The sequence below is a fragment of the Rana temporaria genome, chromosome 5 (genome assembly GCF_905171775.1).
Source record: "Rana temporaria chromosome 5, aRanTem1.1, whole genome shotgun sequence".
Classification (NCBI taxonomy): domain Eukaryota; kingdom Metazoa; phylum Chordata; class Amphibia; order Anura; family Ranidae; genus Rana; species Rana temporaria.
In genome coordinates this window covers 67,812,145-67,836,146 of record NC_053493.1, presented here as the reverse complement: position 1 = coordinate 67,836,146, position 24,002 = coordinate 67,812,145, and the positions used below count along the sequence as shown (strand labels likewise).

The following is a 24,002-nucleotide window of genomic DNA, read 5'->3' as shown; positions in this document are numbered from 1 at the left end:
AGTGCGACCACGAGCGATGCCAAGCCTGGCCGAATGTACCAGAGTGTACTGCGCTCGGTATATGTCGGCGGAGGCTGCAAACTGAGCGCGGGTATCGGCGTATATCGCGCACCCACGATTTTCCCCTTATTTTAAGGGGAAAAAAGTCGCGGTATACGCCGATAAATATGGTATATCCAGCAATTTTAAAGCCCAATTAAACCCCCTTAATTACTGCAATTCAGGAAGGTTGCAGGTTCAGTAATGAATATGCCTCTTTGTTTTATTTTTTATTTTGCAGCTGTTAAAACCCAGCATTGGCCCAGTTGGCAGCCCAGCTCTACGATTTGTTGCCACTGAACATTGCTCCAATGAACAGCACTGCTCAAAGATCAAGAGCGGATGTTGATTGTGTCAGTGTTCCTTTTGTTTATGTGCCTTTTTCACCAATTTTGAATGCAAGTTATTTTACGTTTTGGCTTTGTGGAAATAAATACTCTTAAATGCATACTACATTATAGAAGCATCGTCCTTCTTTCCTCTCCATGGCTGATATGGTTTTACCTGAGATGATCTTTTGCTGACCCTACATTGTGAGGAACATATAGGAAGCAATATCCAGGCTGTATTTTAAATGGAACCTTTGTATGATGACCTATCCTTACTTGATTTTGCTGATTACCTTACAGCAGTAAGGTAAGACGTTGGTACACCCACGGGTGTCAAACACATTGAAGATTTCAAGCACTGAAGTCACAGTGTCACTTTATTAATACAACTCAGCACTTGTTGCACCAGCACTCATTGCAGATTTATATTTATATATATTTATTTTAAACAGTATTTGCACAATTGCTTTGCACTTTAAGTGGACTTTTATGAAATTATCGCATGCACTATGTGGACTTCTATAAAAATGTAATCGCATGTTTTGTTAAATATCATTTATATTTATTTGGTATTAACTTCATGGATCGTTTTAGTTTTGAGTTCATAATTTTCTTCACTTTATATCACATATATACTTTGTGTCACCTTTGGCACCATATAATTTATTTGGAGCGCAACACCATTATATTGATTTTTTTTTTTTTTTTTTTACATACCTTACCTGTGGATCGTGCTTGATACGTGTCTGCTGCATCAAAGTTCCTCTGTTTGCCTCATAGTAGCGTGGGAATATCCATTCAATACAGTGTTCAATAATGCATGTCAGACAGCATTGGAGCTTGTGTGTGAGAGCTGTGGTCCGACTCTGCTGTGTGCTGACAGCACAGGGTTTTTTAACCATCGATGTGGCACATAGCTGATAGAGAAAGGTGAAAAGTGACATATTTATTTACGTTATATGCAACTTGACTACAGTACAGTAATACATAAAAAGGGTTCAGCTGAGCTTTAGGAAACCTGGTAATTTGTGTGTGTGTGTGTGTGTGTGTGTGTTTTTTTTTTTTTTTTACAACCAGTTTATTTTTTGACAAAGCAGAAATGGAGCAATTAGTTGCTGGTAGGGACAGATGATGTTCATTGATGTGTTTGTTCTAGGGCGATCACCTGTTCTTGGTGATTTTAAAGGATTCCCCCCCCCCCCCCCCAACGGACATCTCTATACTTGCCTGCTCTGTGCAATGGAATTTCAGAGCAGCCCTGAACCTTCTCTTGGGTCCCACTACTGGCTCTCCTGGATCCTCCTCTGTCCTGTGCCCCCATAGGAAGTCGCTTCCCATGGGGACTCTTGTGCGTTCCTCGTGCCCAAGCCTCGCTGTCATGCCCATTCCCCCCACTTCCTCATCACTGGCTTTGATTGACAGCATTGGGAGCCAATGGCTCACGGTACCCTAGCAAAGCCAGCGAGACCCACCCAGAAGTGAGGGGAGAGCAGAGCTGCAGTTGTGCACAGCGCTGGATCGAATGAGGGCTCAGCTAAGTATTAGGGAGATGAGGGGGGATGCTGATGCCTAAAAATGTTTTATACCTTAATGCAAGGAAGGCATTAAGGTAAAAAATGTTTAGTAAATAATTGTCACGTCTATCCTATCAAATATGTGATACTTCCTTTCAAATGAACAACATTTTTGCCTCAGAAAAGTGCGTAGCTGCCCCTTTAAGTGTATTATCACTTGACCTATTTCCAACAGTGTAAATAAGGTTCAGTGCTATCACCCTAAGACCCCTTTCACACTGAAGCGTTTTTACAGCGTTTTAGCGTTAAAAATATCGCTATTAAAATGCTCATAAAACACTCTCCATGCATCTCAATGGACCCGTTCACACTGAGTCCTGCAAGCAGCATCTTTGGAGCAGCTTTTGGGGCGCTGAAAAAAATGCTCCAAAACGCCCCTCTCCATTGAAATGAATTGAAAGCGCTGTAAAAACGCCTTACCCTTTCACACTGAGGCGTTGCACTGGCGGGGCGTTAAGAAAAGTCCTGCAAGCAGCATCTTTGGAGCAGCTTTTGGGCGCTGAAAAAAAACGCTCCAAAAACGCCCCTCTCCATTGAAACCTTTCACACTGAGGCACTGCAAAAACGCCCTAAAACGTTAGGGTCTTAGCGGTGCTTTACCAACATATTGGGATTGCAGATGAGGCTTCGCTCCAGTGTGAAAGGGGCCTAAAGAATACAAATAAACTTCTAGAAAATGTTCTTAAATGTCTATAAAAAAATAAATAAAAAAAATCCCGAAAAGCGAAATAAAATCTATATAAATTACTGTATTTATTGGCGTATAACACTCACTTTTTTACTCTGAAAATAAACAGGGTAAACTGTGCCTGCGTGTTATACGCAGGGGGCTGTGGAAAGTTTTTTTTCTTGAAACTTCCCTCTTAAAGTTAAAGTTAGGGTGTGTGTTATACACCGATAAATACGGTAATAAAGTCCCATCCACCAGTGTGAAAAAGTGTTCTTGACACAAATGGATATGTCTCTACTTATTTTAAGTGTTTTCCACCACATGTGCCACCACACTATTATGACCCCCTAAGTAAGGTCATAAGCACTTAATCCAAAGGCTTGAATATGCTCTTCAGATAGTAATGCATCCACAGACTTGCTTCTTCCCCAGTAATGTTTGCAGCTCTTAAGGTAATGCACACCAGAAAAGATGAAAAATTCTCAGTGCAGTATTTATTAAGAGTAAATATATTGCCCAGTTGCTCGGCACCAATAAATTCATCCTATTTTGTATATCCTCACCACCGAGAGTCGGTGTGCTTTCCAAGGCTCAGAACCGCTTCTGTATACATACAACGGATGATGGCAGTGAGTGTATTTTTATTCTGTACCCCTAAATATTTACCTGAGCTTGATCCAGCGACGTGCATGGGAGCAGAGACTCACTTGGCTCTCTTTCCTCATTGGCTTAGACACTGCAGCAGGAGCCATAGGCTCTCCTGCTGTCAATCACATCCATTGAGGAGGGGGTGGGGCCAATCCACACTCTGTGTATTTTTTTGGATATACACAGCCAGCTCAGGAACAAGCGAGCATGCATGAGTGCCCCCATAGCGAGCGGCTTACTATGGAGGCACTCGGCAAGGGAGAGGAGGCTAGAGCACCAGTAGTGGACCCCAGAACTAGAGGATCGGGGCTGCTCTGTGCTAAACCATTGCACAGACCAGGTAAGCATAACATGTGGTCACATGGGTCTTGTAGTGCCGCTCCAAGCTGGAGGCTTCAGGATCTCCCCACCGACACAGGAGCTGGCGTCTAAATGCCGCAATACAGAATGTAGACGAACCATGAAGAAGACACTGCTCAAAACTGACCCGACTTAGTCACGGTGTGTGTGTTGGGCCTCAGCCAGCAATTACCCCGGCCACACACCCCTGAAACATTTTGCCCCACTGGAGTTTGGTCACCTCGAAATGCATCAAAGGGAGTAGCCAGAGCAGCGCTGACTGAGCACACACACGCCACCATAGTCTTTTATCTTCTCGAAACTCCCGTGGCAAGGTCTCTTCACCCTATCTCTTTGGTCTGCAATCATGCTACTGCTATTACATGGACTTACTCCCCCTGTGGAGTTTTGAGCTTATTTTTCTCCATTAGGTAGACCTGCAAGAAGGCAAATTTGTTTTTGTAGTGGTGAGGTTGTAGTGTTCGGAAACACGAAGAGGAGATGAGGCTGCTAATTTGCCTGAAATATATTGGAAGTATACACTACTTCCAATATATACACTAATGCTCCTAAAAGCAGCTGTGTAAACTGTTGGCACTATATAAATACCGTATAACAATAATTAAAAAAAAACGACTAAATAGAGAATACAAGCCGACACAAAGACACTATTATCAGCATTTTTTGACCTTATAAAAAATGCTGGCGTGCATGGAGCCAAAAACAGGGGTGGCCCGTGGAGCCCTCTGATATGGCCTGCGACCTCCTGCTCTGGAATGGTGGATTGGCAAGCCCAGATTGCAGGTTCCTGACCGACCATACCACAGCATTAGTGTTGTGAATGAAGCTGGTGGTAGAGGAAGAAAGTGGCTGCGGAGCACAGCCCCATAAGCCGATGCTTCCTGTACAGCAGAGTCTATGACAAGGTTCAGCTAACACGCAGGCTAGACACAGGTGCACTACGCTGCACCCAAAGTGTGCGTAAATCACAGCACATCAGTGTGAATGCAGTCTTAGGCTCTTTTCACGACCCAATCGGACCCTCAATTCACCTCTGTAGAGTGGCAGATGTACTTTTGTCTGCTTAGGCCCACCTACCTCCAATCCGATCCGCAAACAAAACTGAAGGGAATTTGTCCCCTTCCATCTAGGCAGGGCGAATCGGAGGGCCTATAGCGGGGATCTTCAAACTACAGCCCTCCAGCTGTTGCAGAACTACACATCCCATGAGGCATTGTAAAACTCTGACATTCACAGACATTACTAGGTATGATGGGAATTGTAGTTCCTGAACAACTGGAGGGCCATAGTTTGAAGACCCCTGGCCTATAGAGTAGCCGTGACCTGTCATCCAACGCCGCTCCATTCATTGTGGCCCGCGACTTGTTACCAAGTTGCTTAAGTGGCCCTTGCTTTTCAAAAGGTTGGGCACCCCTGGCCTAAAAGATCCTGCATAAAATACAAGCCTAAAGTATTCATGTTGATGCGCGTATGCGTGTAAAATCTGCAGCAGTGTCTGACTTATTTTTGTGCAGGGCTAAATGCATCACGCATTTTCTTATGTGGAGGCAACTGTGTGGATGGGCTCATTGATTATTATAGTGTTGAGTTTTAACTGCACACAACACAAAACTAAACGCAGTTTTTTTTTTCTACCCCTATAAATTGGCTTCATGTACACTAGTCTTCCAATAATTAAAATATCTGTTTTGGCAGACTTTCCTGTTACTGTTTTTGGTCCTTTCATAAAAAGTGAACGTTTTATTTCAAGTATGGTTCTGTAACCTGTTTTTGTTCTCCAGGAACCCAGCATTGAGTCCTTTTATCTTAGCACGTGCCCCATTGTACAACTAAGGAGCAAGAAATACATTATGGCATTGCTTTATCATTTGTATGCATCTCACTGGTTCCAGACAATCTGTAATCACATTTCAGTGCTGCAAGAGGAAGCAACATGGATCCAGTCTGCAGCTTTATATAAATAAAATTTGAATACTCCTCATTCTCTTACGGCCAAGAAATTACAAGTGTGAAATAAGACAAACGAATGAGCTGAGACATTAATGTAATGGAGTACGATTGCTGTTTCTAGTGCTTGACATTATATGATGGCTCAGCATTTGTTGGAACTGTTTTTGTTGTGCAGATTTTCACAATAAAGTAGCTCTTAAACCATTTGACATCTGGACCCTTCACGACCAGGCCATTCTTTGCTCTTCAGCACTGTGCTATTTTGATTAGCAATTGCGCCGTCATGCAACACTGTACACAAATTTGATATCATTTTTTTTTCTCACACAAATAGATCTTTCTTTTGGTGGCATTTGAGCACCACTGGGTTTTATATTTTTATTATATAAATGAAAAAAAATCTTTTCCACTTTCGGTTATAAAACCTATCCAATAAAAAAAAATAAAAAAATTCAATTTCTTCAAACATTTAAGCCAAAATAAATTCTGTTACATACTTTGGTAAAAGAAAAGAAAATCCCAATAAATGTGTATAATTGGTTTGTGTGAAAGTTATTGTGTCTACAAACTATGGTTTATATTGGAATTTACACAGCTATATATTCTATACTGTAATGGCGGTGATCAGCAATTAGTGGGGCTGTAATAGGGTGGTGGGAAATCTGGTGTTAGCAGACACGATCTGGGAGGGTCATTCACTGACATTGACATTATTAGTGACACCAATAAAATGATCAGTGACAATACTGTACACTGACTAAGTGTAATGTGCGCTGCTTTTGCGTTCTGATCTGGCTGTTGCTATGTTTGTACACACAGAACTCTGTCGATCAGCAGGTTTCAGCTGAAATCATTGGCTAAAATCTGCTGCCAAACTCGTGCTGTGTCCAATCACAGCATGGGTCGGCAGGGGGCACACACATGCGCGCCCAAAACACGAAAGAAGTCCAAGTACATATACATTCTTTACTGAGAAAGAAATCAAAATTTTAAGCATAGTAAGTTGTCAAGCAACAGCAAAATGTCCAGTTTCGATGGTGTTCAAGTAATTTAGTGGTAAAAAAATATAACATTTGTATACAGTATGGTCATTTGTGTTATCTCTAGTTTTTTTTTTTTTTTTTTTGGCAGTTTTCCTACACAGTGTTTTCACTACACTTATGGAAGTTTTAGTGCTGTAGGTTCCACATTCTCTTTGCCCACCAAACTAACCACACTACATTAGATCAACACCGTTATCCACATTACATTATGTGGAACCTCTTTCCTCGCTGTTCACATTACATTATGTGGAACCTCTTTCCTCGCTGTTCACATTACATTATGTCAGGGCTCAACATTTCAAGCCCTGAGCTACTAGCCAGGCCTCAAGAGTTACTCGTCACCAGTTGCCCCACCTAATTCATACACTGCTCCACGCCTAATTGCGCCCCTAAACACGCCCTCGTAGATTATCTTATGGAATGACACTGTTAAATGTTTTATGCAGAATCAAGTTACACAATTAAATATTACCAAAAACAACTTTAACAAAATGGGACAGGGCACTGGGGACAGACCAGAGGGACAGGGCACTGGGGGCAGACCATTCTCTTGCTGTCTCCTTTGCAACTCCCATCCGTCCATCCTCTCTCTCCCTCTCCTATTCATCATCAGGAGCCTGTGTGTGCGGCTCCACGCTTGCATGTCCCCACTTCTCCCTTTTATTCAGGCTGGCAGTGATGAGAGGAGCTGCAGCACAGCGGGAGGGAGTACAATCCAGCGCCGAGATCCACACAACTGCACAGCCGTTGACACCATAGCACAGTGCACATTGACAGCGCACAGCACACATTGAGACCAGTCTGCTCACAGTGCTCAGGCTGAACTGCTGGACACCTACATAGAGCACAAGGAGAAGAAAACTGCACAAACTGGAAGGCTGCCACTCTCATGTCAGGGCAACTTTCAGTGAGCGCTGCACTGCCTACCTGGGACACCCGGAGTGGTAGTTTTCACAATCCTCCACCTGACTCATTACTCCCTGCTCTCTGCTCTCCAGCTACATTGGTCGGGGGAGGGGGGCAGGCTCAGAGAGGTCATACTGTTAGGTCCCATGGCCTAATGAGAATTGTAAGGAGAGCACCTGTGTACTGCTCTGCCTGTGCGTGGCTCACCAGACTACTTTTCCTGAGCATGCACCTTTCCTCTTCGGCCGCCAATCGCATCGGGGCTCTAAGTGTAGGCACAGGTTGAAGGGACATTGGTCATGCAGCCCTGTCACCACTCGTCCCCAGCTTAAATCCACTCGCCAAATGCTAGCAGGCGAGTGGAAATTTTGAGGGCTGCATTATGTGGAACCTCTTTCCTCGCTGTTCACATTACATTATGTGGAACCTCTTTCCTCGCTGTTCACATTACATTATGTGGAACCTCTTTCCTCGCTGTTCACATTACATTATGTGGTCGCAACCAGTCTTCATTTGTCTTCTCTTATCCTCCCACTTCCTCCTCAAGCCAGCGCTCTGCAACCAATTTGAAGTTCTCTTTCTTCCCTCCTGTGCATGAATAGCTCCCACCCTGTCCCTTTTTCCAGTGGTGTCAGCTCTACAGCATATCAAAGCATATATCCATCAGCACACCATGGATTTTCAAGACATTTATGAAAGTGATCACAGCAGTTAGGATTTAACATTTTGGGGCCACACTGGACCCCTTCATCAGGATTTTTGCTTATAATTTCCCAGAATTGGGATTGAAAGATAACTGCATAGTGTGTCTGTTTTTTTTTTTTTTATCTAAACCCAATTCCAGGATACCCAAAACTTGGCTGGGTAGCTACTCATTTAGGTCTAGGGGACATGGAAAGGAAGAGTTATTTACCCCATCCACCGCTCCTCGGAACTGCTAGAATGGTCCCTGCAACATCAACTTATCCATGCGCCAGTGGTCTAAGGTCCTGATGTCATCAGGGTCCATAGCTCTGCATGCTCTGTCCACCACAGAAGCATGGGGGGGAACCAGGGGGGGAGTGGAGGATCGAGGTAAGAAAAAAATATTTTACTCTACACTAGACCTAAATGAGCAGTTATACCTTGCGGTGTGGGCTCAGTCCCACTACAAGGAGGTATTTTCAGATTTCTTGCAGTTGGGCTTTATACACCATTGCTTAGATAGAAATTCTATAAACTGTTTACCACAAATAACTAGTGGAAATTAATAAAGTGAAAAAGAATAGTGCTCAGCCATGATTAGTGTTACCAATTCTTGTCTCCTGATGATACGTTTTGTCTCCATTTTCCAGGATTAACGTGTCTGTTGGGCAGAGGATCATCGCTCTTCCACATGACAACAGACAGGTCCGGTTATTTGACATGTCCGGAGTTCGATTAGCACGACTTCCTCGTAGCAACAGACAGGTAAGCAGATTTGGTTGCAATGTTATTTTACTTGACTGTGGAGTAGAGGAGAACATTGATAAAAAAATAGAATCCAGTAAATCTGAAATCCCTGCTAGGCTACGGCAGCATCTGGCTTCATTTGTTTTTGTTTTTTAGACTTGTTTTCTTTTATTTTTTTACTTGATGATACAGTCAGTAATTCTATTTTTTTTAACTTCCTTTTCCAGACCAAGCTGTCCATCAAAAATGGCAGTTATAGGGTCGAGAGAACCCATTTAACACTGACAGGAATGCTTAGAATGCTCAGCTTTCATTTTTTAGCAAAGCTAAGCTTACCTTTTCTCAAAGGGTCCCCATCCCTCTCCGGCATCTTCTCCTGGGTGCTGGTCTTTGGCTGTCTTCATTGGCCATCATTGGAATATGGCCTACAAGCAGGCATGTAGTTGTATTTTATTGCAGAAGAGACATTGCATGTTTCTTCTACATTAAAGAGCCTACCTGTTTTCTGTTTGTGAGGGCGGAACTTTATGTAGATACAGGGATTGGAAAGAATGGACTTTTCATGCACATTTTTTCTTTTGGTTAAAAAGTAACAATGTTAATTATAAATCATTGATAAAAAAAAGACTAGGACAAAGGTGAAAGACATTTACATAAGTGAATGTGGTTTAAAAACCTCAGTGACCAACCATGCAGTCCAAAGTTCAAATTGAACCTCGTTGGGCTGGGTTTGTAGTCTACAAAGGGTTTCTTCAGCTTTACTATAACCCCACAAGGGAATACATCTATCTACAGTGCCTTGCGAAAGTATTCGGCCCCCTTGAACTTTGCGACCTTTTGCCACATTTCAGGCTTCAAACATAAAGATATAAAACTGTAATTTTTTTTGAAGAATCAACAAGTGGGACACAATCATGAAGTGGAACGAAATTTATTGGCTATTTCAAACTTTTTTAACAAATAAAAAACGGAAAAATTGGGCGTGCAAAATTATTCAGCCCCCTCAAGTTAATACTTTGTAGCGCCACCTTTTGCTTCGATTACAGCTGTAAGTCGCTTGGGGTATGTCTCTATCAGTTTTGCACATCGAGAGACTGAAATTTTTGCCCATTCCTCCTTGCAAAACCGTTCGAGCTCAGTGAGGTTGAATGGAGAACGTTTGTGAACAGCAATTTTCAGTTCTTTCCACAGATTCTCGATTGGATTCAGGTCTGGACTTTGACTTGGCCATTCTAACACCTGGATATGTTTATTTGTGAACCATTCCATTGTAGATTTTGCTTTATGTTTTGGATCATTGTCTTGTTGAAAGACAAATCTCCGTCCCAGTCTCAGGTCTTTTGCAGACTCCATCAGGTTTTCTTCCAGAATGGTCCTGTATTTGGCTCCATCCATCTTCCCATCAATTTTAACCATCTTCCCTGTCCCTGCTGAAGAAAAACAGGCCCAAACCATGATGCTGCCACCACCATGTTTGACAGTGGGGATGGTGTGTTCGGGGTGATGAGCTGTGTTGCTTTTACGCCAAACATAACATTTTGCATTGTTGCCAAAATGTTTGATTTTGGTTTCATCTGACCAGAGCACCTTCTTCCACATGTTTGGTGTGTCTCCCAGGTGGCTTGTGGCAAACTTTAATCAACACTTTTTATGGATATCTTCTTCTCTGGAAATGGCTTTCTTCTTGCCACTTTTCCATAAAGGCCAGATTTGTGCAGTATACGACTGATTGTTGTCCTATGGACAGAGTCTCCCACCTCAGCTGTAGATCTCTGCAGTTCATCCAGAGTGATCATGGGCCTCTTGGCTGCATCTCTGATCAGTCTTCTCCTTGTATGAGCTGAAAGTTTAGAGGGACGGCCAGGTCTTCGTAGATTTTCAGTGGTCTGATACTCCTCCCATTTCAATATTATCGCTTGCACAGTGCTCCTTGGGATGTTTAAAGCTTGGGAAATCTTTTTGTATCCAAATCCGGCTTTAAACTTCTCCACAACAGTATCTCTGACCTGCCTGGTGTGTTCCTTGTTCTTCATGATGCTCTCTGCGCATTAAACGGACCTCTGAGACTATCACAGTGCAGGTGCATTTATACTGAGACTTGATTACACACAGGTGGATTCTATTTATCATCATTAGTCATTTAGGTCAACATTGGATCATTCAGAGATCCTCACTGAACTTCTGGAGAGTTTGCTGCACTGAAAGTAAAGGGGCTGAATAATTTTGCACGCCCAATTTTTCAGGTTTTTATTTGTTAAAGTTTGAAATATCCAATAAATTTCGTTGCACTTCATGATTGTGTCCCACTTGTTGATTCTTCAAAAAAAAAAAAAGTTTTATATCTTTGTTTGAAGCCTGAAATGTGGCAAAAGGTCGCAAAGTTCAAGGGGGCCGAATACTTTCGCAAGGCACTGTACATATAAGATGATCTAATTATCGAATAAGGTACAGAAAGAAGCAAGATAACTATACGCTATAAATAGCTTATTCATTTGCCCAGAGAACAAAGGCATATACTGTGTTACAGACATACACATGCACTAGTCCCACACAGGTGAGGTATCGCCATGAATGTCGGTTGTATCATGGGCAGTAATTCTAGCACTAGACCTCTGTAAATCTAAAGTAGTAACCTGTAAAGGCTTTTGAAAATTGACGTCATTTGCACACGCCCTTGCAGCGGTGATAATTTTAATATGTGAGGCATGGTTGGCATCCATTTACTTATCGTAACATCAGCTTTTATATTGTACAATGAAATTGGGTTATGTATTGTGTACTTTTGCATTAAAATGAAAAAAAAAAAATTGGGTTAAACAAAACCATTAGGCAAATACTGTGTGACATAAAACATTAAAAAAAACCATCAATTTATTTCCTAGAGCCCCCGCCTTAAAAATGTATAATATTTGGGGGTTCTAGATCATTTTCTAGCAAAAAATAGATTTTTACATGTAAACAAAGTGTAAAAAAAAAAAAGCCTGGAGCTGAAGTGGGTATTCACCAGTACAATATAAACCATTTTTGATTTTAAGCCAACATCCCATATAAGTTTGTACGGAAATTATGCACCTTTTTAATAGCAATACTTTTCTGCTAGACTGTTGTTCTTCCCAAACCCCAACTGAATACCCGTTGACTGCAATATTTATTAACCAAGTTCAAACTTTCTTCAAAGTTTTATGAAAATAAGAACAAAGTTTGTAGGTTTTTCCATAATATCAAAACATACATATCCAAAGTTTTGTTGTATACTGTTTGGGTTACAGTCAAGTTTTCACATCCCCTGGTACAGTTACAGGCATCATTCAGATATTTTCTTTGCAGCCAGCGATTCCCTTCACCATAAGAATTATAGCGGCTGATCGTTCTTACAGGCCACCCCTTCAGCCGCCCTCCGGTGCTTCTCCCAGCTCACACCTGCGATTGGCGAACCGGAGAAGGAACTGACTGGCGCCAGGTGCTGATTGTGGAGATTTCCAGCTGGGCAGATGGTCTCTGAAGTCTCTATGATCGTTCAGAGGTCGAGCGCGATGTTATGACCTCCCGCCCGGCCTCTGAATTTGAAAAGATGCTGCCAACTCAGCTGGCAAGCTGAGATCTTTTTCAGGCTTCCCAGCCCAGAGGTGAGATCTGGAGACTTATTGACCCCAGATCTCATTGTAAAGGGGACCTGTCACGCACTAATCCTATTACAAGGGATGTTTACATTCCTTGTAATAGGAATAAAAGTTTAAAAAAATAAATGTAAAAAGAAAGCATCAAACTAGAAAAATAAAAGTAATATTAATAATAAAAAATATTATATATATATATTTTTTTTAAAGAGCCCCTGTCCCCACGTGCTTGCTCGCAGAAGCGAATACATACATAAGTCGTGCCCACATATGTAAACTGCATTTAAGCCACACGTGTGAGGTATCACCGCAAATGTTAGCGTGAAAGCATTCATTCTAGCCCAAGACCTCCTCTGCATCTCAAAACATGTAACCTGTAGAAAAAAGTAAGCGTCGCCTATGGGGATTTTTAAGTACCGAAGTTTGGCGCCAGTTGTGCAATTTTGAAGCGTGACATGTTGGGTATCTATTTACTCGGCGTAATATCATCATTATGCAAACAAAATTGGGCCAACTTTACTGTTTTTTTTGTTTTGCATGAAACAGTTTTTTACTACTACTATTTCTCTATATTGGATTTTGAAATTTTCAAGTGCAGCAATTTAGAAATTGGATGAAAGTTGTAGCACTGGGAAACACTTTTTGAAAGATAAATAGTGCATTGTATATACAACTATATAGATCGGATCAAAATAAGGGAAAAATTAGGAGGAAAGAGGGAGATTTTGTTCCAAATCAGGGGCATGTCCATCAATAACATGGACAGTTGGGAACTATGCTATAACCCAGCTGCAGTGAGAGAAACAAGGCCATTCGTGGTAGGAAAGAAAAACGAGAAGAGAGAAGTGCCAAGCCAATCCTATAAACAGCTTAGGAATTTATTCAGCATATAAGTATAAAACAACACTAACGCCACTTGCAGAGTGCTAGAGCAGGTGGGAACTTCCACATGCAGTGTCACAGGAGAACAGGAGGGCCGCCACAAAGTCTCTATTGAGGGATCCACGAGTGCCGTGTGTTAGCCACGGCTAGAGCCCTGATAACCCTCATGGAGATGTTGGCTGTGTGTCTCTGGGTGGGAGTGGTCCAGGGCTGCAAACTGGGGAGCCGCCCATGCGCTGTCTGGCCAATCAGAAAGCGTTTCGAAGGTACGGCCTCGTCTTCTTCATCAGCTGTGCCTTCGGATTGGCTTGGCGCTTCTCTCTTCTCCTTTTTGCTTTCCTTTTGTTCACAGTGATCAGGTTCCCCAGCCCGCGCCTGAAGCGGCCTCGCTTCCTTTACAGAGTCCATTTAGAGACTTTTCTTAGAGACAAATGTTTAGGGGTTCATCCCCCAAAAATTTCAATCCACTCACCATTCACATAGTTGCATCTTCATGTAGCAGCATGCAGATGCATGCTTTTTTCATTTGAATTTTAAACTTTAATCTTTTTCATAAGATGGTTTAGTGCTGAACATTATACCAATATTGTGTATGTACGTTCGTAGTAGGAATTATCATGGGTGCTCAGCCTGTGGCCTTCTAGCTGTTGTGGAACTACAAGTCCCATCATGCCTCTGGGAGTCATGCTTGTAACGGTCAGCGGCTTGCAATGCCTTATGGGAATTGTAGTTCCGCAACAGCTGAAGGGCTACAGGTTAAGCACCCATGGATGTTGCTAGTTTTACAATGCTCCTACATATTTGGGTTTCTACCAGGTATGCTGTCTCTTTAAATACATTTAAGGAATTACCGTATATACTCGAGTAGGAGCCGAGTTTTTCAGTCCATTTTTTAGGCTGAAAAACTGCCTCTTGGCTTATACTCGAGTGAGCCGTACCTTTCATTACTAAAACACGCTGTGTCTCCTGCTGTGTAATGCATTCTGTTCGCCCGTCTATTGTAACAAAGCTCCCGCCTCCTCCTCGTCTGTGATAGGCGCCCCCGTCGCCTCCTCGTCTGTGATAGGCACCCCCGCCGCCTCCTCGTCTGTGATAGGCGCCCCCGCCGCCTCCTCGTCTGTGATAGGCGCCCCCGCCGCCTCCTCGTCTGTGATAGGCGCCCCCGCCGCCTCCTCGTCTGTGATAGGCGCCCCCGCCGCCTCCTCGTCTGTGATAGGCGCCCCCGCCGCCTCCTCGTCTGTGATAGGCGAAACACTGATACAGTTTCCCAGCATCGTATCAGTGTTCCTCTATCACAGATGGATAAGGAGGAGGCGGGGCTTTGTTTTAATGGACGGCGGAACAGACTGCATTACACAGGAGACACGCTGCTTTAGTAATGAAAGGTATGACTACAACTGGGCACAGTCAGACTGCAGATGGGCATTGTTTACCCAGTAGCTTCTGCATTTTCCCACTCTAGGCGTATACTCGACTCGGTATGTTTTTTTGTGGTAAAATTGGGTGCCTCGGTTTATATTCGGGGCAACTTATACTCGAGTGTATACGGTACCTGAAATTTTTTTGTGGTACAGTTAAACCTTCAAGAATCCAATACACTGGCATCTGAGAAGGAGTTAGGTTTTGGTAAGCAGTGGAGGGGTTATTTTTAAGAGGTGTTGTCAAGAGACATCATGGACCTGTTTTCCAATACAATCGGCTGGAAAAAAAATGACTCCTGACGTTTAGGTGAATTTCAGATTCTAAGTTGGATAATATAACTGCACTGTATGTTAATTTTCTTTCTTTTTTTGGACACAATTTTAGGGCCACCGCAGAATGGTGTGCTGCACTGTCTGGAGCGAAGATCACCCGACTTGCAACCTCTTTTCTTGCGGCTTTGATCGCCAGGCCATAGGCTGGAACATCAACATCCCGGCCCTGCTGCAAGAGAAATAATCCTGAGATGGCACACACTTGTGGATTCTGTGTTTTTACCATGGACACTATTCTTTGTCGCAGGCACTTATTAGCCTGCCATCATTGTGAGGTCCCAGACATGAGTGCTTTGTAAATGTGTCCTTGTCCCCCTCTACATGGCATATCCAGGAGGGGGGGAATCAGTGACAACAGGCTCTTTCTCAGATAGTTTTATCCATGACGTGCATTTTATCTGAGATATCATCCATTAAACAGTGGCTTTGCGCAGGGCGCCTCCTAGTGCTCTGCGTCTGTCATTACCCAGCATAGATGAGCATTAGGGCATTACATTTCTGTGAAATAAATGTGAACTTTATGTCATTGTTGTGAAGGATGTAATAGTTGCATTTATACATGGGCGTATCTGCCTCCTGTAAGGCAAAAAATACTATAAAAGACAAAAAAGTAAATTATAAACTGTTACAGAAATAAACTATGAAATAGAGTGTATATTTCACTCGCTGCTTAGTTCAGCATTAAATAATGAACCCATCACGACGCGTTCATTGGTTCCGGTGTTATTTTTATTTGTTTGGCTCAAGCTTTAGCATTTTATTGTTTTTTTAAATATGTCTATTTTTTATTCATGGAACTGCTGTATGATTACAAGACGTAAAGCATTTAACTAGTGATAGTTTTTTTTGTTTTTTTTTTAGGATGTTTCAAGATAGTATTATTCTAAAGACTGTGCTCCTAGTTTAGAGCTGACTTTAAAGGACTTTGTTCCCAGCTGTAAAATTTGCTTCTGGTTTTGTTGTTTCTTGAAATGGGAAAGTTATTTCATGATAACTATTTGCAAGGTGCCAGTGGCAGAAATTCATGCATCTCTTTCAAAATGGAAAAAAAAAGAATATATATATTCTAAATATTTTTGTTGTTTTGGAACTACAGTGACCAGCATGGAATGGGCTCTACATTTCATAAAGCATCTTTGTACCTTCTTAGGGAAAACGTGTTCTTTGTTTATGCAAGGAAACGCATACAGTTCACTATGTAGCCCATCTCCCCTTGGTTCCCTCACCATTCCATTTTAATTCATGATATGGAGGAGCATGTTACTAAACTTCTGCAGCTACTCTAGTACTTCTCACGCAGCCACTCTGTTCAGCTACCTGGAGTGAAGTAAATACACTGCTTAGTGATTCATCCAATGCTGTCAAATGGATACGGGAATACAGTCAGTCCTGGCTATGCTCCAGCTAGACACATGGGTGCTCAACCTGTGGCCCTTCAGTTGTTGCAGAACTTCAAGTCCCATCATGTCTCTGCCTTTGATAGTCATGCTTATAACTGTCAGTGGCTACCAGTGTATCATGGGACTTGTAGTTCCCCAATAGCTGGAGGACCACAGATTGAGCACCCACAAACTAGAGCTTACACAGGGCTCTCATTGACTTAATATAGCCATCTGGTGATATTGGGTTAATAATCTCATGAGTATTCCTGCCTCTTTTTGTATACGCTGACTGCCCCAGATCGCATCAGAGCTGGCTAGCTCTGATGGCTTTCTTTCAGGTTTGGCTAAACACAGCTTCGGACTGAACCCAAGTTTATCATTATTCCTGATGACTAATCAGAGTGGCAGAGACACAAGAAACAATAAAAAAGAACCAGTTGTTGTGTCCTGCATTATCAAAGCACAAGTTCACTTTAATTACTTTTTGCATCTAAGCTGATTTGCCCAAGCCTTTAATGGCTCATGTATACACAGACTAGGTTGACTGCCGGCCACAGGAAAACACAATACACTGCAAAAATCACACCTTGATTTTGCAGGAGGCGGTCAAAATGTTCCTATCCTGAAAGCAATTCTTCCACATTCAGGAGAGGGAGGTTAAAGAAGGTTGAACCTCCCCTAACTGCAGCAGCTTCTACACTCTTGTAAAAGCCTATGTGCAAAAAAAAACACCAAAAGCTCCTAAACTCAAGTTTAGAAAGCTGTTAGTTTTACATGAGCCCTAGTAGTCATAAGTCAAATAAAAATTAAGCCGGCCATAGACGATACGGGTTTCATCGCTAGAAATTTGGTAAATTCCCCCATCTACACAGTCAATGATGGAGGAATGCCTACCACAGAGCTATTCTGTTCTTACGACAAGGGAGGGAGGTACGGGGAACCATCCCTACCTGGAGAACACAGTGATTATTGCTAGAGCCTATAGCCGATGGCAATAATTGCATCCTAAAAGTCTGACATGCTGGTTGTACCCAAGTCATTAAATGGATTGACTTGAGTACAATCAGCCTGTCCATACATGGTTCAAATCTCAGCCAGTCCCTTCTGAACTGTCCGATATTTGAACTGTCTATGGCTGGCTTAAGCCCCTGTAGCCACAGCTACTTCTTAGTAAGTCATATCTGAACAGGTCTAACCCAAGGTTCCTATGATGAAACAAAAGCTTTCCCTATTCTGCTACATGTAAGCTGTGCTTATATAGGGGGTGGACATAGGCACATTTTCAGGGAGAAAGGAAGATCGTTGAAAGAAAGATGTGTGTTGGCCTTACTCCCATCCTATTGGGATGTTGCCTGGCCAAATTAAAGGAAACCTGCAGTAAGAGCATGATGGAGGCTGCTATTGATGACCTCTCATTAAAGTGTTAGTTGCCTGGCTGTCCCTTTAGCTTGAATGATGACCTGGAACAAGTATGTGGATTATGAGTTTTTGCTGTTTGATTTTCCTGATCAGCGTACTTGTATTGAGGCGGAAATCCATACAGCCAGGTTACTAGCATTTCAGGAGAGGATCCGCAACATTGGCTCCCGTAATCTTTGTCAATCTGCTTTTCCAGTAGACCCGAGTTCATTTAAATATGAATCAGACCCCTGCTATTGTAATGGGAATGCTGGATCCTGTAGTTCCACAGCAATTGGAGGGCCACAGCCCAGCCAAACCATAATATCCTGTGAGCCTGTGCTTGTGACAATTGAAATCGGGCACACAATGTGAGTTTCCATCACAGGAATATTAAAGTAAATTTAAAGCACTTTAGCTCCAAGATGCCGTTCTGAACAATTTGTAACACTTTCAAATAGCATTGGCAGTGTATGTGAGATGACCTTCTTAGGAATGACTTTGACAACTTTGAGAACCATTTCCAAAAATAAAAAAGCTGCAATTTCAAAGGGTTTTTTTCTTTTCAAACGATAATGTTTCATACCCATTGCAGATTATTTTTCTATTTACATTTCAATGCTGGGTTGTTAAGTCGTGTTATAAAATGTTGTTGTTGACTTGGTTGCTCTTGGAAATATGTGAATCTATGATTAATAAGCAAATAGATGCTACAGATTCTCCACTTTGAGATGATAATTGTCTATATCTCAACTGCCTTTTGTATTATTTACACATGAATAAAGATACAATCACACTCCAGGAGATGTCTAGGTGAAGCTTTCACTGGAAAATGCTTTTGTAAAGAATAAAATGTAATACTGTAGTTGTTCTATGTCTCGCCGCCCCCTCCCCCCCCCCAAAAAAAATAATTGTATTTACAGTTAAAGGGAAACTTTAAGGTTCAGTTTTCTTATTTCCTTATGTCTATCAACTGATATTAAATCTAATATATCATTACTATGATAACTTGAAAGCAAAATGTTAATTTTATAAGTTGACATTAAATACAGGGTGCTTTAATTTGTGCACTAGATGCAGAACTATCTAATGGGGAAAGCCCAGCACTAATTCTGCACTGATTGTTATTATTGTAATACAGGATTTGTATAACTCCAACAGTTTGCACAGCGCTTTACAACATAAGGACAGATAGTACAGTTACAAAACAATTCAATACAGGAGGAATCGGAGGGCCCTGCTCTTTAGAGCTTACAATCTAGTTGGCTGTCCCTTCTGTGTGATTCAGCTCTCTGCCCCCAAAGGTTGCGTTCATACGTCACCATTTTGAATCGCGGGCAGATTTGCAACGGTTCTGCCTGCAGTTTCAAAGTGCCAGAGTGTGAATGACAAATGACAGAACAAACATTTGTGATGCCATTCATTTGAATGGCACCTAAAATCGTGATGCGGTTCTGCCGCACGATCAATCATGAAGCAATCGCGGCAACCTGCATTGCATAAAGGGTGTCGCCCAAAAAAGTTGAGTTACTTTTGGGCGACAATCGCAGCAGAACCTCACCGAGATTTTAGGTGCCATTCTAATGAATGACCTCTCAAATATTCCCCAAACGCGCTTTGAAATTGCGGGCAGAATTGCAGCAAATCTGCCTATGATTTAAAACGCTGAGATATGAATGCAGACTAAGACCTTCTATTCGGGTATGTATCGCAAAGCAAAAATCCAGCTGTATGAAATTCTGTAATACTGAATTTATGCTGGCCGTATTCTATATAAAAAAATCGCAGAAATTCTGTTATTTAGACATTTCGTTCATTTTTCGGACAGTTAATGGGCACAAAATCAATCGTTTGGGAAGTTTTTGAGCCGAAAAAAAAAAATGAACAAGTTTGAAAAATTTCTAACGAACAATAAATTGAAAGGTTAATGTATTTTCCGTCCGAACAGTTTGCACTAGGTATATATAAAAACAAAAAATTGATTTATTTATGTCCAACATTTATGAACAATTCATCGGTCATTACATGATGGCAATATCGTTTGCTCTCACGGCCGAATGTTTGTGTTTCGAAAATGGGTTCGGGTGATTTTACGTATAGTGTATGGCCAGCATTACACTCGCTACCTGCTGACTGCACAGAAGGCTAAATATGACTTAATTTATTTAGGCAAATATATTGCATTATAAATAATTTATTTACTCCTGAACTTATTATATAAAGAAACTTAAAACACTAATACAAAACTCAGGGAAATGTTCACAAATGCCAGAAGCCTAGTCAATAAAATGGAGTAACTGGAGCTGCTACTACATGAGGAGGATGTGGCCTTCATAGGAATATCAGAAATTTGGTTTGACAGTTCACAGGACTGGCTGGCAAACATTGAGGGGTATTCTTTGTATTGGAGAGACAGAGAGGGTAGAAGAGTGGAATGACATCAGTGATGGGGCAAGAGGGGAGGTGAAGTCCGTATGGGTGGAAGTAAGCAGGATATTACTATTGGGCGGGTATGTTGCAGGCCCCCTGACCTAAGGGAAGAGGTGGAGTTGGATCTCCTTTCACAATTAGAAATGACAGCAAGACAGGGAACTGTCATCGTAATGGGGGACTTCAACTATCCTGACATTGACTGGGTAGAATGGACAGTCAGACGTTTCTTAACTGTTCTACAGGACAGTTTCCTGCCCCAATTGGTAAATTCCCAGACTAGGCGCTAGATCTTTTAGTTTCAAATGATACATATCTGATTGCAGAAGTGGAAATATGGGACAACTTGGGAATTAGCGACCACAGGATTATTAAATTCTGCATAAATCCTAGAAAAGTAAGGCATGAGGGGAGTATAAAAACACTAAAAAGTACAAAGTGGATGGGTCAGTGTCGGCATTCAAACAAAACAAGGACTGCAATGTGAGGTATAAGAATGCATTTAGGGCAGCTAAAAAAGAATATGTAGAAAAAAAACAATAATCAAGTAGTTGCACGCTGCCACCTAGTGGTAAGTGAAAAAGAAAAATGCTGCTATCACCTATGTGTTCCCACATAAACAGCAATTAAACAAGATATCTATGATAACTAAAACCTATATGTGACTATAAATACATACAATTCATAGTAAAGTGTCAGTGCCAATAATGAAAAGTGCCAAACAGTCAATATGTGCAAGCGGTTCATAAAGAGTCCACAAAGGAGAACTGAAAGTCTTCTAGAAGGTGCACAAAAAACTTTCACAACTAACTCCCCTCTATGACTTGTGCTCCCTTCACTGGGTGCTGTGCAAGCTCACCTCTTTCTTAGACCCTAATGCCACGTACACACGATTGGAATTTCCTACAACAAATGTTCGATGTGAGCTTTTGGTCGGATATTCCGACCATGTGTATGCTCCATTGGACATTTGCTGTCGGAGTTTCCGACAACAAATGTTTGAGAGGTGGTTCTCTCTTTTTCCAACGGCAAAAGTTCCTGTCAAATTCCGAGCGTGTGTATGCAGTTCCAACGCACAAAAGTCCACGCATGCTCGGAATCGAGCAGAAGAGCCGCACTGCTTATTGAACTTCATATTTCTCAGCTCGTACGTCATAGCGTTCTTGACGGTTGTAATTTCCGACAACATTTGTGTGACCGTGTGTATGCAACACAAGTTTGAGCCAACATTCCGTTGGAAAAAAAAAATCCACGGTTTTGTTGTCGGAATGTCCGTTCGTGTATACGCAGCATTACAGCATAAAAAATGCGCTCTGAACACAGTATGACTCTTCTTTAAAAGTGGCTCCAGACTGACCACCAGCAGCTCCAAGACTACATAAAAAGACAAGAATGCTTCCAGAAGTGTAGTACCTAGGTGTTATTCAGAATAAACCTCACCATTCCAGCTTCATATATTGCACTCACATTTATTTGAATAGAATATAGCATAAAAACCAAGCCAAGCAGATCTTTTGTAATCCATGAAAGTCCCACCGCCAGGTTCCACCTCTGCGTGTTATGCCACCATCTTCGTTGCTTCATTTTGTTTGTATTGTCAGTAATGTCACTTCCGTGACATTATCTGACGGTTTCACTGCCCTGTATTGTCGCAAATCGGTTGGAACGCATTGCGCATGCGCAGTGTAAAATTTCTCGGCAGAACGTCACTTCTGTAGCAAGATGCAATGGGTAGCCGAATGTAACGAGACACGTCTCCCTGTCAGTTTACTTCAGGACTCGCTCGACCCTCCGCTCCGCCGCTGACCCATTCCAGGTATCGGGTGAAGCATCAGGAGCATTTGCGCGAGTACAAGTACTCGCGCAAATGCTCAGTATCGGGACAACCCTAGTCTGTAGGCATAGACCATAGGGTAGGTACTTGGATAGAAAACTGGCTATGGGGGCGTGTCCAAAAGCTTGTAATAAATAACGTATACTCGGAATGGTCTAGAGTAGTTGGTGGGGTACCCCAAGGCTCTGTCCTGGGACCAATTCTGTTTAATTTATTTATAAATTATATAGAGGGTGAGATGAATAGCTCAATCTCAGTGTTTGCTGACTACACAAAAATATGCAGGGCAATAACAACACAGCAGGATATAGAGAAACTTTACAAGAGGACCTGTATAAATTAACTTCCGGACCGCCCACCGCACATATACTGAGGCAGTGCGGCCCGGCTGCACGAACTGATGTACCTGATCAGTGCATTTTTTAGCACTGATCACTGTAATAATGTCACTGGTCCCCAAAAAGTGTCACTTGGGTCAGATTTGTCCACCTCGAATGTCAGTCCTGCTAAAAATTGCAGATCACTGCCATTACCAGTAAAAACAATAAAAAAATAAATTAAGTCCATAAATCTGTCCCATAGTTTGTAGACCCTACTAATTTTACGCAAACCAATCAATATGTGCTTTTTGCGATTTTCTCTTTCGTTCATGGACAGACACAGCAGTAATCTTGACAAAGTGGGTATTGGCCTTCATTCAGGAGTGACTAAGCAGAAACTTGTAGAAAGTGTTAAACACATCACACACATTACAGTGCCGCCCAGGGGACGGTCCCTCTGGGTATAACCCCTCTCTCTGCATCTCGCAGCTGAGTTCGTCAAAAAGCAGTACAAATTCAAAAACGCAGGGGTGGGTGCTGTGTCCATTCATGAACTCAGAGAAAAGGATACAAAAATCCTTTTTTTTTTTTTACAAAAAATATGTAGAAGAATACATATTGGCCTAAACTGATGAATAAATTCTTTTTTTTATATCTATATTTTTGAGGGAAATGTATTATAGCAGAAAGTAAAAAATATTGTTTTTTTCCCATATTTGTCTTCTTTGTTTATAGCGCAAAAAGAAATCAGAGGTGATCAAATACCACCAAAAGAAAGCTCTATTTGTGGGGGAAAAAATACATCAATTTTGTTTGGGTATAGCGTCACATGTGCAATTGTCAGTTAAAACGGCGCATTGCCGTATCGCAAAAAATGGCCTGGTCATTAAGGGGATAAATCCTTCCGGGGCTGAAGTGGTCAATGGAGTGGGCAGTACTACATGGCAAATGAAGTTTAACAAGTTGAAGTTGAGAAAAAGGAAGGTAATGTACTTGGGTAAAATATAAACGCAAGTTACTTATTAGGGGGAGAACCCCTGGGGTATTCCAGGATGGAGAAGGATCTAGGGGTCCTAGTAGAAGACAGACTGAACAAAAGCATGCAGTGTCAAGCTGATAAGACGATTGTTCTGCCACTTTATAAAACTCCTGTTCGGCCGCATCTGGAGTGTTCCGTCCAGTTCTGGTCATCAATCCTCAGAAGGGATGTGCTGGAGCTGGAGAGAGTCTAGAGAAGGGCAACTAAATTAATATGGGGACTGGAGGACCTCAATTATGAGAAACGACAAAAGTACTAAACGTATTCTCCCCGCGATTGGCACTGCGCTGACAAGCCATTCACCTCTGCAGCCAGAGGTTCGGATCCCGGTCTTGGCTACATGTGAATTGAGTTTGGTGGTCTCAGCCCAGCTCCCGGTGGGTGTGCTATGCGAGG

The 24,002-nt window shown here is 42.1% G+C and overlaps 1 protein-coding gene across 3 annotated transcripts in view; it reads left to right on the top strand.

Annotated features, from left to right (window-relative positions):
* Positions 1 to 18,782, top strand: part of WDR37 (WD repeat domain 37) — a 233,877-nt gene extending 215,095 nt beyond the window's left edge. For all 3 annotated transcript variants that reach the window (XM_040352669.1, XM_040352668.1, XM_040352670.1), the window contains 2 exons: positions 8,854 to 8,968; positions 15,256 to 18,782. In XM_040352669.1, coding sequence (XP_040208603.1) covers positions 8,854 to 8,968; positions 15,256 to 15,387 — 247 coding nt within the window. In that variant the 3' untranslated portion in view covers positions 15,388 to 18,782. The remainder of the gene's footprint in view (positions 1 to 8,853; positions 8,969 to 15,255) is intronic.
* The last annotated feature ends 5,220 nt before the right edge of the window (positions 18,783 to 24,002 follow it).